Source organism: Cajanus cajan, chromosome 11 (assembly GCF_000230855.2).
Source record: "Cajanus cajan strain Asha chromosome 11, NIPB_CcT2T_4, whole genome shotgun sequence".
Classification (NCBI taxonomy): Eukaryota; Viridiplantae; Streptophyta; class Magnoliopsida; order Fabales; family Fabaceae; genus Cajanus; species Cajanus cajan.
The window spans coordinates 42549527-42566925 of NC_138527.1; the positions used below are offsets into that span (position 1 = coordinate 42549527).

Below are 17399 nucleotides of genomic sequence, written 5' to 3' on the forward strand. Positions count from 1 at the left end.
CTTGTCCAACAAAATAAGTGATTCCTAAAAATTTGGGTTGGGTTAGGTAGGTGAAACCATTTAATACCACTGCTTGTATAGATAATAATGGCATATTTGTTTCAATATTTTAAAAAACCTTCTATTATTCTGTAAAATAAAAACACACTCACGCCTTTTATCATTGGGGTAAAAGGTGATAATGACACATTCATTAGAAGTAGATAAGGGACAGAGTGAGTATTAGGTTAGGATTAATTGTGTCCAATGCCGCAAGGTGCAAAACAGTGAATAGTAGTTTCGTTCAAGTAACCTTTTATAATTGTAAAATACAAATCAATGCCATTAAAATATCAGTATTAAATCAAATATTATAATAACAATATATGAGTTTAATTTGTATCCACTTTCTGGATATAAATTTTTTTATTATCAATTATTTAAGAATTATTATTATTATTATTATTTTAAAAATAATTATTGTTAAAATTAATAATTTTATTTATAATTAAATGATAATATGAAATTCTTTTATATTGTGAAAATATAATTTAAATTATAAAAACTAAAAAGTAAAATAAGTGAAATTATAGAGAATACATACATTCTATTATAATTTTAGAATGCATTTACATAGTGATTTTCAATTTCCTTTTATTATGGAAATTATTTTTAATTTCTATAACTAATATCCTAAAGCATTCATTAATAAAATCCTTTATAATTTTACCCGTGCCCACACTAAGCATACATAAATATGATAAGCTAGGGAATGATCTTCCAGCAGTGAAAAAAAAGATAAATAATTAAATAGAAACAATAAAAAAGGCAATAGTTTAAAAAAAATCAATAACAATAAAACTATATTATTAATTATTTGGTTTTAAAAGTGATAATAAGTTCAAGAATATGTCGTTTCCTAAAGACAATTTGGTTCTAATTGTTAACTATATCAAAACAATTATTTTTTTTTTGTGAAAATCTCAAAACAATTAATTTCTCCTTATTTTTCAATAGCCTATAAAAACTCTTTAATTGTTTTTTTTGACAGATCATTAATTATTTTTTTATTGACAGATAACTCTAGTCCAATTTTTAATATTTAATCTACTAAAATTAAATCTAGCATGCAAGCTCAAATTTATTTTAATTATATTCACAAAATATAGATGAAATGTCACAGTTTGAATCTAACTTTTCTAAAGTAAAGAAATTATACTCTCAAATCATGTGTGATAATAATTATTGATTAAAAAGTTAATATTTAATGTTACAATTAATTTTAGATTTTATTTTATAAAAATTTTATTATATCATAAATTTTATAATCTAACAATTGTGAAAGGACTTTTTCACTTTAGAATTATCAAATTCTACAAAATTATTGTTTAACCACAAATTATAATGATAAAAACAATTATGAATTTATCGTCCTAATTGGTTTTACATTATCATATGGATAAATGAGTTTTTTTCTTCTTCTTTGGGATGTAACATGATACCAGTTTGATAATAAAAACAACAGATATATAAATGGCAAAAGATGAAAGGTACAAAATAGTAATTAGATCACAAATTCACAATAGCTTAGTTCAGGGTGACTTCTTGGAGAGCACAAAAATAATGTGGGAAACTGGGTAGGAAAAGAAAAGAAAACTCTTCCCATCACAAAAGAGACAAAATAAAAGTCTCTTACAAGATTTCCCTTTTTGGTACATTTTTTTTTCTCTCTTTATAAATTGATATAAACTTTTTTTTATAGATATAAATATTTTTAAAGTAAAATCTCAAATCGTAATAAAATATTCGTATTAAGTTATTAGTTTAAATAGTATTTAACTAATTTTTTTAAATAAAATATTAAATTTAAGTCTAATATATGAATAAAGTGATTAATCAAGATTTTTGTTAAATATTGGTGAAGGATTTTTCCATAAAGACTAATACAATATAAAAATTAAACACTATAATTAATTTATTTCTCTATTAAATTCTGGCTATAAAAATGGTAAATAAAAAATACTACCTTTTTAATTAAAAAAAAAAGTAAAATTTAATTTATTTAGGAGTTAGAAGGCACATTAAAATGGCCACGTTCTCCACCACAGAGAAAATAGAAAAGAAAAGGAAGTTGAATGCGAATCCCTCCATCGCATCGCATTTGCATTTCAATTCTCTTTCCTTTTCTGCTTCGATCTCTCCGTCGTCACACCCAACCAGATCGAATCCGAGATGAGCACCGGTGACCTTCTCAGCATCGAACCTCTCGAGCTCAAGTTCTTCTGTGCGTTCTTTTTTCTCTTCCTCTTCCTCCTCTTTCTCTTCTCCTAGGGTTTCATTTCAATTTTCCTTCTCTTTCAGTTGAGCTCAAGAAGCAGATCTCATGTTCTCTTCAATTGTCAAACAAGACCGATAGCTATGTAGCCTTCAAGGTAACATCATTTCATTTCCCCTGCCTCTTGCCAGATTTGCATCTTTAATTTCGTGGTGTTTATGTAGGTGAAAACAACGAATCCCAAAAAGTATTGTGTTCGTCCCAACACCGGAGTTGTGTTGCCACGATCTACATGCGATGTTATTGGTAGGTACCAATGCGAATTGAATAATCTGAATATATTATTTTTCTTTGTTTAATTTATTATTGTTAATCGGTGGCTTAGTGATAAATAATTTGGTTTTTTCGTAGTTACCATGCAAGCGCAGAAGGAAGCTCCGGCTGATATGCAATGCAAGGATAAGTTTCTTCTTCAAAGCGTAAAAGTAGAAGATGGAATCACCGCAAAGGATATCACTGCAGAAATGGTATCATATAATATAATAATGCATCAATCATGTTAACCGCTGCAATTTCCTTTGATTCTTACATTGGGTGAAATGAAATGACACGACCTGTGCCGTTGGGATTTTTGTAGTTCAACAAGGAAGCGGGGCACGTGGTTGAGGAGTGCAAATTGAGAGTGCTGTATGTCTCTCCGCCTCAACCTCCGTCTCCAGTCCCAGAAGGTTCTGAGGAAGGGTCATCCCCTAGAGGTTCTGTTTCCGACAATGGAAATGTCAATGGTGCTGATTCCGCGGCGGTGAGTTCTTCACTTGGTCCTGTTTTAGGTGAACCTTTGTTGTTTTTCAATTGAAGATCTGATGATATTAACTAGGATGCCTTTCTCTTTGGGTATTGCAGGTAACAAGAGCATTTGAGGGTCCAGAAAAATCTGCAGAGGTAAAGCAAACCAATCTTCTTTTTTATTTTTTTAAATCCTTTATTTTATTTATTTTTTTATTTGTGTGTGTGTGTTGTTGTCAACATTCCTTTTGATTTGTGAATGGCTGCTGTCTTAATGAATTAACTGTAGTCATAGATATTCATCAGGAAAGTATAAGGAGAACTGAACTTTGTTGTTTGAGCATCTGTCACTGTGTGTGTGTGCTGGTTATACAGTTGGAATTTTAGGCTGTTTTATTCATTATGTGCTAAACTGCTGATGTGTACACAGTTGTGTGTGCAAGTTGTTTCTGCTTCAGAGATCAGACTCTAAAGAATGACATTAAATGATTTTAACCAAAATTTCCTTGAGGTCTAATGATTTAGTTTTCTTGTAATATTTAGCCTTAGGGATAAGTTCATATTTTCAAGTACCAACATGTCATATTGTGTGACCTATCAATCTTGAATTAACAGGACAAAAGAAAACGAGAATTCTTTTGTTTTTTTGGGGGTTCCAGGCTGTAATTATTTTGAAAACCTGTAACTTCAGTTTTTTTTTTTTTAATTTTCTTAATATTATTATTATGTGTAGCAACTTTTTTTGATTGTAGTCACTTTTTGCAGGCAAAAGCTCTTATCTCAAGGCTGACTGAAGAAAAGAATAATGCAATTCAACAAAACAACAAGCTTCGTCAGGAACTGGTGAGAAATTTACAAAATATTTACTGATAACTTTTATCTCCCTGTCTGATCTGACTGGCCTGTATTTCTCCTCTTTTTCCTGACTGGAGAGTGGAGAGAAGAATTAAATATGAAATATGAAATCCCTTTACCATGAGTATTATCCCTCCGTAACTGGGCAGTAAACTTCTAAAACTGAAGGAAAGCACTAGAAATCATAGGAAGAGAACTGTCGAAAATTTGTTGGTGGATTGGCCTGGGTTCACAACTGAGCCTGGTGGATGTGGTGATTTTCTTATGAAGGACTTGCTTTCTTCCCTAACATGATAAACTCTCGTATAATTTAATTGGATGAGAGAAGGTTCTGTTTCTGGGTTTACATTTTCTCCTTATCCATTTGTTTTTGCTTACTTAAACACAATTTATGTTATTGTGGCAATGTTTGCCTTGGATATTGTGTTATTGTCACCTCTGACTTGTTATCATATACCCTTTCTGACTATTTATTTGGGAACCTACTTGAACTGAAAAGTAAAAAATGATCCGAGTTAGATGTGGAACTTGGAAATATTAAATGGTTATTGTCAAGGTAACTTTAGGAGGGATCTTTACTTGAATACGGTTCATTTGATGAAACATTTGTGCAGGACGTAGTGGTTATTTTTGCATCCTGTGGTTTCATATTAATTCAATAGTTTACCATTTTACCTCTTTAGGAACACATTTACCTGTTTATTGCTTTCTCACCTATTAATGTCGAACTTGAAAGTATACACAATTCAAACAATGTTTCGTTGTGCATATGATGACCATTTATTTTAATATTATGTAGAGTAAAATGCATACACACCCATTGAGATTTCATGAAATTGCATTTTTACCTTCTACTTTTTTCATCCCTGCATCAATTTTCTTAATTGTTTGAAAAACATTGCTCTGACACTCCTCCTTATACATTAGATTAACACACCCTTAATTGTTTGAAAAACATACACCGGGACTCTCTACGAGGGAGGTTGTTGTAAACCTTAAAATACCGGTACTTTTATTATATATACATAGACGAGTTTATAATGACAGACAGACTTGGTATGGTCTATTATTTGTATTAATTCAACTAAGCAACTAAGTATACAAGGTTGCTTTTGAAGTTGAACTGGGTGAAACACTTACTTTGATGATCTTATTATTTGCAGGACCTGCTGAGACGGGAAAGCAGCAAAAGTCGTGGGGGTGTCTCGATGGTCTTTGTCATATTAATTGGTTTACTCGGCATAATTATGGGGTATCTCATGAAGAAGACCTAAGTATTTCCGAGATGCGATCCTTCACCATACGTTTGATCTTAGTTTTCCTGTTGTTCCTGACTATTCAAGAAATGAAGAAAGGCAAAATAGATTAATTCAGCAGGTGTTGGTGTTTTTTTGGGGGTCGATAACAATATGGACGTAGAAACATTAGTTGAAAGCGTGGGTCAATGTTTTCTTGAAGAACAGATTACTGTGAACTGACTCATGCTTATGGGTAACATGCATTCTTTTTTTGTAACTCGAGGAAAATTTGTTGTTTTATATGGTTTAGCCAGTGACTGTCTGGAAACGTCAGCAATGACCACTAGTAGCATGCATATTAAGAATATCGGATATTTTGTTTATTTTCATGAGAATAATATTACTTTGTAGTTGTTAGATTTCCAAAAGGCGGATAAAAGCCCATTATTTGGCCTGGTCATCATCAGTCGCAAATGTTTGGTTTGAATTATTACTGAGGAAATAACTGTTTCTTTTCAATAGCTTATTTAAAAGTTGGCAAAAGCTAGCTATTATTTATCTAAAATGAGTTAAATTATTTATCTAAGAGGTTAACACAGTGAAGATGGAATGGTATTTTTGTAATTTATCAGGAATTGTTATTGAAAAGAACTAGCGGAAGTTCATATTTACCTAAGGAATTTATTTCATCCGCAAGTGTAAACAAGCAGCATAGAAGCTTGGGTGATATTGGGGATTCAAGTTTACAGGAGTTAGATGGGACAACTAGAGTACTCAACGAATATTAGTTTCATGAGAGGTGTTAGTAAATCTTTTCAATATCTTAGGAGTACTATTTGTGGATTATATCAACTTATTTGATCATATATTCTATTTTAGTGATACACAGTAAGGTTCGTATTCGCTCAACATAAAAGCTTGTTGTGATGAAGATAGTATGTTGTAAACACTTGAAATATGAAAAGAAAAAAAACAAGATATAAAGAAAGAAACGCGTTTTTTAAGAATAAACTAGATTACGCCTAAAATCATAATTGGATTCCTATAAGGTTTGCTTTTTAGTTCGGTAGTACATAGTAGTGCGATATATCATTCTGTAAACAAGTAAAAAATAACAATAATTTATTGAGATAAAATTTAAACCCAAATTTATTGAAATAATATATAGGTCATTCCATCTTTATTTAAAGGTTTTCACTGGATAAATGCGTGAAAACACAGCAAGTAATACCAACATTGCGCGAAAACAGTGTTCCGCTGATATTAGCACCTGTTTTCGGTGGTAAATAATTCGTAACGATACGTTACTTAAAAAATACATAATAGTAATATTCAGAAAAAAAAAAAAAAAATGGGGTTGGAGGGTTTCACTGAAGAAGGTTAAGCGTAAACGCGCGTATTCTGTAACGCTCCTCCAATTCAATTCAACCTATATTCCTTTTGAGTAACGTTATTAAAGCAATAAATTTTTTGATGAAATTCAATAAAAAAAATTGACGTAGTGGATAAGTAAGAAGTTAAAGAGACGAAATTGTTCTCTTCATTGACAGAAATTACAGCAGACTCAGAGGGTAGTAAATAACATTTTTTTTTCTTCAAACGAACTGTCTTTAACCAAAGTTATAACAGAAGAATTGTGAATAGATGGCAATTTGCAGGCTTGATTTGGTAGAGTGGTGAATAAATAAGGATGAGATTGAGATGGTTTCCATTAGAAAAATGAGGAATAGTTGCAACGATAAAGAAAAGGATTAGAGGGCAACAAGAGAGATGAATTAATCATCATCTTGTTTGTCGTTTGGCTTCCTGAAAGAGTGTTCAAAGTGGTCGGCCATGGTAAGGGCGGTGGAGGCAAGGGCCTTCATGTTTGGAACTTTGTAGTTTTGTGCTAAATAGACTCCCAAGGCTGTGCCCATCATGAACGAAAAGCTGCTTTTAATTATCCCCATTATCCAAACTATTCTTTTTTGCCTGCTTCTACCCTTTCCCTCACTTCTTTTTTTATACTCCTGCGCCTGCGCTCTTAAAGTCATAACCCCTTCCCCAAGCAATTTTTCTTTTCAAACAAACAAATCACTATAACCCTTCGTCAAGTAATACCATCTTCCTCTACCAAGTGGGAGTGGGAGTGGGAGTGGGAGTGGGACCCGTATATTCGCTTCGCATAACTTTAGATTCGCTTTAATTAAATTCAACAAAAAAAAAACGTAGTAAAACATAATAGGAACAGTGAATGTTAAAATTATTTAAAATAAAATAATATTTACCTTATTTCATTTAACAATATTTTATTTTTTAATTTGAAAAATAAGATGATTATCTGTCTTATTTTAGAACTTAAAAAAGTTCCGAATATAAAATAATAGTTAAAGGCAGCAATTTGTGTTTTTGTTATCTTGAAGTAATCCACTCACGGATTTCTTGGAGTTGTGATCAACTACGTTACTTCTTTCTTGCTTTTCTTCATCTTCACCTTCACCAGGTTCGATAACTTTGTCAAAATCAAACTTTAATGTTTTTGTTTTCCATAATTACTCCGCTGTCGTTTTACCAATATTATATTATGGGCGAATTTCGTGGTTTCCTCCTTATCTGAATTTCGTTTCTCTCAACTTTATCAGAAACACGGTAGGTACGTACGAGAGGATCATCCTTTTCCAACTTATTAGTGTTCCCTTTTTGCTTTATACCTAAGATTTTGTCTTCCGATGATTTTCCCGCATCGGCTTCTTCTTTATGTGTAACTGCCTTCGTGTTGCTCAAGTTTGGGTTTTGTCAGTTTATGATGTCTCTTCCTTTCTTATTCTTTTAGATAAAAGAATTGATTTTGATTTTTTCTTTTTGTGATTGGTGGATTACCTTCCTTTGTCAGACCATGTATATTGTGTTTTTCTTTTAATTGAATTTTGTTGATGCTACTTTCAGTAGGAATGGCAAGGAGCTACTTCAAACAAGAACATGATCTTGGTATATAATTTTTGCTTTTTTTCTTTTTCCCCCAATTACTTGTGGCTTTTGCTGTGTACGTGGAGAGCTAATTATTGTACAAATTCTTTTCTGCAGAGAAGAGAAGAGCTGAGGCCGCTAGGATTAGGGAGAAATACCCAGATAGGATCCCGGTGAGTGCTTAAAATTTCTTATTTCCTTTGCTACTGTCTAAATACTGATGCAATTTGTGGTGATAGGTGAAGTATACATTTGTGGCAGAAGAAGACTTGTTCTTTCATTTGTCCCCCCAGTTGAGAAGCCAATGATTTTCAATTTTTTTTTTTGGGGGCGGTGAAAGCTTGTTTGTTATCTACAATTTTATCCTCTGTTTGATTTTTTCTTTTGTCTACTGCCTCTTTCATGTCATGACATGATGTGGCACCATAATATATAACTGCTTTGCACTTGACTTTTGTGGAAATTCTTTACAGGATTGGTGATCCTTGATCTTCGTTAACAGTCTTTCTTAAACAGAATTTTTTTTTACAACAGTCAACGCATTTGGATACCTGCTACTTTGATTTTCAGATTTTAGCCGTGTTTGTTCAGTTTGATGGACCTAATTTAATTAGGCATTTTACTATTCTTAGTTTGGTGGTCTTCTTGTCATGTGTGTGCTGTTCCTGTTGGTGTCGTTATTTCCCCTTAGGCCCTTAACCTTGTTTTAATTTGTGTCCAGGTGTTCCTAGTCCTAGTCCTACCATCCCTTGGTGGAGTATAATATCTCTGTAAACATAGTTATGCTCCCTGTGAGAATGGTCTGTAATCCTATTGCACGAAAATTGTATTGTGTTTTTAGATTTTTTTTAAAGTAAAAACAATTTTGATTGCTCTCGTGTATAAGTGACTAATTTGGAAGTGTTCTATATTGGATGTTAAGTGACTGATTATAGAGTCCTGAATTATACAATGAAATTCAATGTAGGATTATTGGATTATTTTTACTTGTGAACTATATACTTTTGTGGACTTTCTCAAAGGCTGGATCCTTTGAAGGAAGCATCTTATGTTCTTAAACTATTGTGTATTTTTGTTTGCTGCTTTGTATTAGTTATTCTGAGTTATGATGATACAATGCAGAGCAGTCTGTGTTGTTTTATTTTATTTTACTCTGATGATTATAGCATAGTCAATTCATACATCTAGGTTCAATTTGATTCAGGAGCAATATCCATATTTAGATATAGGTCAATTTTAATTTCTCATGTAGATAAATATTATATTATATCCGTCAAGGCATGGCATTTTAAATTTTAACTCCTGCTTCTTTCCTGCCTCTACCATGGTACTCGGAACATGTAATTGATAAACTTCTAATTTTTGTGCTAAATTATCTCTGGATATGCCTGAAGGTAATTGTGGAGAAGGCTGAAAGAAGTGACATCCCAAGTATTGACAAGAAGAAGTAAGATGCTGCCTATATTTTCCTTCTAATGTGGAAAATGCCATATTAATTAGACAATTTATGACTAGTTTCGTTTAATGATTTTATCAAAAGTGAAAAATGCTGTTAATGCACCTAACATGATTTCCAATGCTCCTTCGATGTGATTTCCTTGGTTTTCAATAAAAGCTTTTTGTTTATTGATTCCTCAACTAGTTCCTTTAGAAAACTGGTTAACAAGACCCTGTTAATTTCCATTCCAGTGTATAAAATTCAAAATAAAGCTTACACCATTTTTATTACCGTTGGATCGATAAATGTGCATATCATGCCAAGTTGAAATTGTTTCATGTTGTTGTATTGTAGAATATACATTTTAAACATCAAACAGTTAGTCGTGTTCTTTTTCTTGCGTAACATTTCTAAAGTTAAGATATGATTTCTATGTGATACGCTTTCATAATGGCCAGACTGATCAAAATCACTCTGTGGATTTATTAGATTATGTGCTGAATTGATCAAAATGACTTACAAATTTGGCACGTTTGACTATTAGCAATACTGCTATTGCTAAGAGAATTGCTGCTGATATCAGTAGCTTCATTTAGTAAAAGGACCTTCATTTTATCTGGGGCTAACAGCATTTTGAATTGGTTTTCTAATTTCTATTCAAGAAAGTTTGGTTATAATGGCTGCGTATTTTCTTTTCCTAGTTATCAACTACTAGATTTTAAGGTGAAATGAATATATCAGCCATTGTTACAGTGGACATTAAATTTCTAATATGGTTGGCAGCCATATATATACTGTCATATGCTTTCAAACTGAATGACTGCATTGCAGGTACCTTGTTCCTGCTGACTTGACTGTTGGACAGTTTGTATACGTGATCCGCAAAAGGATTAAATTAAGTGCAGAAAAGGCAATCTTCATATTTGTGGACAACGTCCTTCCTCCTACAGGTGAGCCTTGGCAAATCATATGCTCCGTAACTCTTTCTCAATATATGATTCTCTAGATTTCTAAAGTAGAACTAGAATAGCCTTATGCTATCACTTGACTGGATAATTCACTTTCTTCAGGAGCAATTATGTCTGCCATATATGATGAGAAGAAGGACGAGGATGGGTTTCTCTATGTTACGTACAGCGGCGAGAACACCTTTGGGGATCTGATTTCCATTCAGTAGCCACTATAATAAACTTCCACCGTATGATATGGTGTCATTGGTCTGTCTGATAAATTCCTCACAGTACTCGTGTCAAGAACATTACTCTCAATGTTTTGTACAGTTGTATATAAATTCCGTGAACTTGATCAATATTAAAAGTTCCCTCATTCAGTCTTTCAACTCCTTTCTCGGTTTGCATCTTGCATATCTTGGCATGTTCATTTTGCACATAGAATGATACAATGGATTAGTAGTATAACATTTGAATTTAAATATCTTCAAAAAGCCTCTTATGGTCACTTGTTCCCCCTTGGATTTCAATCAAAGGTTAAGGAATTTCATTTGTAAGGATGTGCTTTATCTTGCAGTAAGCACAAGAAAAAGGGAAACTCGATAATATATATCTACGAAGTAAAATTTTAATTTTAATTGGAGAACAATATAATAGTACTGTGTCTGGGTTTTGTTTTGGTTATGATACTAGTATTTATTTTTCCCGTGCATACATGATGAGATATATTGCTCCCATTATATTTACAACTAGTTATACCTGCATACATGCAGAAGCATGCATTGTAGGAGACAATAGAATCTGAAGGACGTGTGATTGTCATGATACATAGAAGCTAGAATTAGATATCTGCCCCTTTGGGAAGCAATGGCTATAGTGACAATGCGTTGCCACTGATGGCAGATGGCGTACGTTCCATGTGGCATGCTCCTTGGATGCTGGAAAGTGACGATTTAGCCATGCTCTGATGTCCCTAGAACTCATCCATTTCCCACTCCCCTATAGGTCCCATATGTTGCTATTCTCATACGGTAGTCGAGCTTATTGAGATTTGAAATAATGTTAAGAGAATTTCAACTAGGAAATAAAAAATTAAAAAAAATGTTTTCAATTCTTTTATTTTTGTTAATAAGTATAAAAAGGTTATTTTGTTTTCATTAAAATTCTTATTATTAAAAATGTGAATGGAAATATGAAAATATTTTTTTTTTATTTTATGACATTAATATTCTGTTATTTTTATTATTTCTTACATAGTTTTTTAAAAATAAAATTGAACGTAAAATAATTTTATAATTATTGATAAGATTTTAAAAGAATTTATTGTTTTTCTTAATGATAAGTGCCCTTAAGTTTCCAAGTCTTCAATGAAGAGCTGAAATCAATTTTGTGCATAATTTTTCATAAGCACTTAAAATAAAATAATAAGATAAAATTGGCTTATTAATAAGTCATTAAAAAATGAGAATTTATATGAATTAATTTATGCATAATAATAACTTATAAGGAAAAAAATTATTTAATTTTATTCTATGCACAAGTTTAGTATGGAAAAACTTATCAACCGAAATTCAACTAGTGTAGCAAAAATTTGATTATTTACTCTTTTTTTTTCCTTTAGTTCACGGGGTTAAACGATTTCACCTTGTCTAACAGCGAGATCTTATAATCCATTTGATCATAGTCATATATTACTCAAACCAGCAGAACCAATGTTATCTGACTTTCATTCGACCAACCTCGTACTGTTATAAATTGTCATTTCTAGCAGCACATTGTAATAAATTGTCTTAGGCAGTTCTGTGATATAGCATTAGCATATGCAATTAGAAAATCATCAAACTTCACCAGACTAATATACAACGTTTACGATCCATCCCATCTCGCGGAAAAGCAATCTAGAGGCATAAGAAGCAAGTAAATGCATTTTTGCAACATAAATATATGCAATGTCGTTACTCGTTAACCTCTGTGTGGCTTAATTAAATATTTGATTACAATTTTAATTGACTAGCCAATAGCTAACAGCCTTTTGTGGTAGGAATGGCTGATGGGGTTAAAAATGATCTGAGAATAGGGGTAAGGGGACAAATGTGGACCCTTGATATCTTCATTTTGGTTTTCAAGGTTCATCTCCCAAACACATGCATGTTCTCTTATAGAACGTTCTCCATCCCATACAAAACCTTCATTTAATGCACCTCCTATTCTACCATTACATATTCGTGAAAAATATCCTCACTCTTCCTCTGTCTCTAACTTGGAGCCATCTCACCATGACTTCTCTTTCTCTTGCTATGCTCCTTTTAATCCTCTGCGTTTCTGTGCATGCATGCACCGCTCGTTCTCTTAGTCTTACCAAAAAAGGCACCCCACATAAGGTTGGCTTCCAAATACCAACAATTCTATTTTTGTATATATGCTATAAGATCTCTTCCTCACTGCATTGCATTAGTTTTCCGTACGGGACAAAATATATAAATATATTTATTGTTCAACATGTGAAGCGTTTGAAAATATTAATAGATGGAGACTAATTAAGATTTGTGATTATCCACAGGAATTAGACAACGCCAACTCATTGGAGACTAATCAATCGCAGCAACAGAAAGTCGGAAATGATGAAATAAAAACTTGTGAGAGTTGTAGCAGTGTATCAACGATTTCGAAAGAAGTGAATCAAGTGATCATAGGGGAATCTTCAGGTGCCTAACTTTCTAGAATCTTTTCTCCGATCCCCTTCCCCAAACACACGCACACCTAAAGTGATCGAAATGAAACTTCCGAGGTTTATCTCTGTTGATGGTTAAAGTTACTTGTTTATTTGCATCACTTAATTAAGGAACTAGAATCATTAAGGAACTTAACTTGCGTGTTGTATTATATATGGTGCACAAGGTTGCATTGCATGCCATTTTATTAACTTCTTTCTCAGAATATTTGTGGCTATATGTAAATTTGTTATAAAACTTATCATCTTCCTTTCTTCCTACTATCATTCCACCCTTATGCATCCCTTTATTCTAACAATAATAATACTAACTTGTGGTGGTGGGCATATGCACTATGCAGGCACATCTTTTCAAACGGATTCACCATCCTTTCTTGCTCCTAAGGTAATATATATGGTACAAATTTGGATAATTTAGATTTTGATAGAATTATTTGCCCCTCTTATTTGGGTTGGGTCTAAAGATATAAATGTTTTACGTAAATGTTTACTAGTAGTTATATATAGAGATGAGAACATGCATATCTATACGTCGGGCAGAGGCACAATTGTAATTAATATGTGGTGGGAAGGATACATGTTTGTTGCTGATTGTGAATGATGGAAAACGATGAGACATATGCTTGTGTAGGATGAGAGGAGGCATGCGCGGTCAATGCTGGGACCTGCTCAGCACCACCTTGAAGAAACAGTGATTACAAACGCCAGTGACACCACAGAGGACATTGTTGAAATGGATTATGCTCAACCCCATCGGAAACCACCCATTCACAATGAAAAGCACTGATTGCATGCATGCTTTATTTAATTATTTTTCCAACAATCTTTCGTGCCATGTAGTTTTGGCCTTTCCATCATGTATGGAAATGTTGGGTTATTTACTTTTAATTAAAACTACAATTTCACTATGATTATGATGTGTGCTGAACATATATATTTTCATGATTGTTGGTGTTTGGCATAAAACGAGTAATGGATCATAGATATGATTAATATTTAATAACAGTCAGATTCGTTCATATCCTTAATAAATAAGCAATCAGATTCATTCATATCCTTTCTTCTTGTCGGCTTTCGTGTCTCATTTACTTTAGTCAAAATAATGTGCAGGCTTAAGACACCGAGGCACATGCAATGCCTTGGTGAAATGTCAGAATACTCTGTGTTTCTTATCCGTCAAAAAATTAAACTCACGTGAAAAGTGTGCATTGAATTTATGAGAAGTGAATGGAATGAGAGACATGGATAGGAATGGAATGGAAGAGTTGCCAACTTTTAGGACGTTTATCAGTATGGTTGTTGGTATCTCCCCAATTTCAGTTTACTGTCCTACTAAAGTTAGTTAATTGCACCAAAATAGTATTCTGTCTCGCCCAAATAATCTAAGAGTTAATTAACTATATATTATCGGTGTAAAAAAATACTTTACATTGACAGTGTATAAATGATTAACTCATAATTTAAAGGTAATATATGATGATAAAACTCAGAATAATACTAGGAGTACTATTAGTGTTCCCCAATTAGAATTACAATTTTACTTTATTAATATGTATATTTTTTTGATTGAAGTACAACACAAACATATTTAAGAAAACAACTTGAACCCTATTGTAAATGATTGATATAATTAGAAAATTGTTCCAACCATCATATAAGAAAATTGCGTCAATCATTTTAGACGGAATAGTTTATTTTTTCCACTTGAATTAAGTTAGACAACCCCTTATATTAATTAATGCAGGAAACAAAGTAAAGGCAAATAAATTAATCAATGCAGGAAGCAAAAAGAATATATCTCACATGTAACATGTATAATTGTGCCTCATCAAAACCAATACTATACATTTCAAAATCACGCCTCGACTTATAACTCATAATAAATGTACAAGTATTCTATCAAATAGCCAAAGCTTCATCAATATCATCCTACAAGTTGATGACTCCTCAAACATCACCCCCATTTCTGATATTCATCCGTATAGCCTATACCGATACATTCCTCATGATATGAAGTAACTCTAAAATCTATATATATTGGTATAGCTGACAATGAACCGGTTGATAAATCTGATTGCTTGACCTGTCTTGATCCCAAGCTCCAGATCAACCTTAGCCTCACCCAAACAAAGAAAGAAAAAACTACTGAAGTTAGTATCACAATAGCTTCATCTAAGATTACCTAAAATTGGTCCTTATATTCGGTTAGTTTGGATAAACATTTTAAAAAACAATTATAAGAGGAAAAAAAATAGAATCAAAGAGGTAAAATAAATTAAACTTGCATAAATTAAGATTATATTGTGTATTTCAACTTTTTCAGAAACTTTCTTATCTAATTTCTTAAGTCAAATTCTTTTTTTAGAAAAAATCTTAAGTAGTATTTTACAATTGGAAAACACCTACAAGTTAGGAGCTAGTTCAAAATGGACCATACTACCTACCGATCAATAAAGATAGACAATGAAGGTTTCTCTTCAATAGATAAGGCATCAAGCTATCTGAAATGAATAAGAGAATTAAATACGATTTGAATATTATGCAACTATAGCAGATATGAGTAATTAGTCAATTAATGTTCCAGGCGGAAAAAAGTAACTCTGGTAACACATGTTTAAATATAATAGGTTAAAATAATTTTATAAGGTTGAATTAACTTCTTAAGAAATTTGAAGTATTTCATCTTAAAGTGAGCATCAATTTTCACCCCTTCCAAACACTAGCATGAGAACAAGTTGTATCTTTCGGTGTATACTAATACCAAGAAGAGAATACCAGAAAACCACGTAGATATATTCAAATAATGTGTTGGAAAATTCTACACCATTTGTCTTGATTCTTAAGGTGAAACTTATATATTTGATACATAACTTTATTGAATATTATTTGGTTTTAAGACTGAATCTAACATGGTATGCAGGTCTCAATGTAGTTCCCTGAATCACTTTAGTACTGAGATAGGCCTAAATTAGAGTCGTGGACTAACCAAACAGCTGGAAGAAATATTAGACCCTTGGGCATTTGTTGGACCACTTCCTTTGAGAGCATGCACAGATTTTCCATGAGATCCTACATCCTATACAGGAGACACCCCCAAAAGAAAAATGGACCCTGTGCCAAACAGAAGAACAAAAACAAGTTGACTTGTGTGCTTGTCTAGCATCAAACAAGAAAAGATATATGCGCAAAAATCTCTGTTAATGGCAGATGTAAAACACACAAACACCACATTATTACCATGACCATGTGTTACTGTCTTAGTTTAATTTAATACAAATTTCTAAGTATGGATAAAATGATGGGAATGGACTTCGTGAAGCCTTGAAGATTTCAAGATTAAAATCGGTAAAGATGACGTGAGTTGTTATCAAAATTATATTTTTTAAATTGGATCTAGATCGAGAAGCAGACCTGCGAAAAACCTTTTTACTTTGTCCAAAAATATTGGGCCAAACAGTAGGTCCACCAAGACAATTATTTGTGTGAAAGAAATTAAACTGCACTAGGTGCAAAAATGATTGGGTTTAGGCCTTGAAACTTTAAAGAATACATGGTTAAATAGGGAAGGTCTAGTTACAAATATCTTACGGCAAACGTTGTACAGACTTGTCCAAATTTTTATTTTAGATGTTGTTACTAACACTTTTATTTTATTAGTATTAATGTATCTCAATAAATTTTGTTTAAAAATAATAAAATATAAAAATAATAAAGATTACAACTTACAAATTATAAATCAAGTGAAACCATGTATAATTAGAAAGGAAAAAAATTAATCTTAAAAAACATGATGATTAAAAGTGGTTATAAAATAAATAGGTAATTATTATTTATTGGTAAAGTAAACGATTAATTTTTTATACACATTTTTTTTATTTTTTTCTTAAGAGACATGATGGTGGGAAAAAAATTAATATATAATAATAGTGTATAAATATCTAAAAAAATTTGAAAACTAAAGAGTGATATCCCCTTATATATATAGTATAAATATATAGAGATTTATATTTTACCCTTGAGAAATATGATAATATGATGGTGAGAAAATGATTAATATCTATGTGTGTTTGCCCTTATATAAAGTATAAATATAGATGGTGAGAAAATAATTAATATTTGTGTGTGTACGCCCTTGAGAAGTATGATGCATGGTGAGAAAATGATTAATATTTGTGTGTGTGCCCTTGAGAAATATGATGGT

General features: G+C 32.1%; 3 protein-coding genes across 9 annotated transcripts; all 3 read left to right on the forward strand.

The window, feature by feature from the left end:
• The first annotated feature begins 2074 nt into the window (after positions 1 to 2074).
• Positions 2075 to 5593, forward strand: LOC109801201 (vesicle-associated protein 1-2). The gene is made up of 8 exons (XM_020362214.2): positions 2075 to 2263; positions 2341 to 2411; positions 2479 to 2560; positions 2666 to 2781; positions 2892 to 3056; positions 3158 to 3196; positions 3806 to 3883; positions 5059 to 5593. Exons 1-8 carry the CDS (start codon positions 2212 to 2214, stop codon positions 5167 to 5169), a joined length of 714 nt encoding a protein of 237 aa, XP_020217803.1. The 5' UTR covers positions 2075 to 2211; the 3' UTR covers positions 5170 to 5593.
• Positions 5594 to 7467: 1874 nt separating this feature from the next.
• Positions 7468 to 10856, forward strand: LOC109800649 (autophagy-related protein 8f). Of its 7 annotated transcripts, none has more exons than XM_020361447.3 (6): positions 7468 to 7615; positions 8059 to 8100; positions 8197 to 8252; positions 9474 to 9526; positions 10349 to 10467; positions 10588 to 10856. In XM_020361447.3, exons 2-6 carry the CDS (start codon positions 8064 to 8066, stop codon positions 10692 to 10694), a joined length of 372 nt encoding a protein of 123 aa, XP_020217036.1. In that variant the 5' UTR covers positions 7468 to 7615; positions 8059 to 8063; the 3' UTR covers positions 10695 to 10856. The 7 variants fall into 7 exon arrangements, with proteins under 7 accessions (XP_020217036.1, XP_020217042.1, XP_020217038.1 ...); XM_020361453.3 differs by having other exon boundaries at positions 7497 to 7615; positions 8062 to 8100; XM_020361449.3 differs by lacking the exon at positions 7468 to 7615 and adding an exon at positions 7629 to 7765.
• A 136-nt stretch (positions 10857 to 10992) lies between these two features.
• On the forward strand, positions 10993 to 14112 carry RGF6 (root meristem growth factor). Its single transcript, XM_020361324.3, has 4 exons — positions 10993 to 12848; positions 13028 to 13172; positions 13540 to 13583; positions 13830 to 14112. The coding sequence occupies exons 1-4, from the start codon at positions 12663 to 12665 to the stop codon at positions 13983 to 13985; spliced, it is 531 nt and encodes a 176-aa protein (XP_020216913.2). The 5' UTR covers positions 10993 to 12662; the 3' UTR covers positions 13986 to 14112.
• Positions 14113 to 17399: the final 3287 nt, after the last annotated feature.

Bases quoted from the DNA above. Each gene is read 5' to 3' on its own strand.
- LOC109801201 (XM_020362214.2), top strand. From the start codon at position 2,212: ATGAGCACCGGTGACCTTCTCAGCATCGAACCTCTCGAGCTCAAGTTC. The intron at 2,561-2,665 runs GTAGGTACCAAT...GTTTTTTCGTAG, and splicing joins ATCTACATGCGATGTTATTG to TTACCATGCAAGCGCAGAAG. The intron at 3,884-5,058 runs GTGAGAAATTTA...TATTATTTGCAG, and splicing joins ACAAGCTTCGTCAGGAACTG to GACCTGCTGAGACGGGAAAG.
- LOC109800649 (XM_020361447.3), top strand. From the start codon at position 8,064: ATGGCAAGGAGCTACTTCAAACAAGAACATGATCTTG. The intron at 8,253-9,473 runs GTGAGTGCTTAA...ATATGCCTGAAG, and splicing joins AATACCCAGATAGGATCCCG to GTAATTGTGGAGAAGGCTGA. The intron at 9,527-10,348 runs GTAAGATGCTGC...ACTGCATTGCAG, and splicing joins CCAAGTATTGACAAGAAGAA to GTACCTTGTTCCTGCTGACT.
- RGF6 (XM_020361324.3), top strand. From the start codon at position 12,663: ATGCACCTCCTATTCTACCATTACATATTCGTGAAAAATATCCTCACT. The intron at 12,849-13,027 runs GTTGGCTTCCAA...GATTATCCACAG, and splicing joins AAAAAGGCACCCCACATAAG to GAATTAGACAACGCCAACTC. The intron at 13,173-13,539 runs GTGCCTAACTTT...TGCACTATGCAG, and splicing joins GATCATAGGGGAATCTTCAG to GCACATCTTTTCAAACGGAT.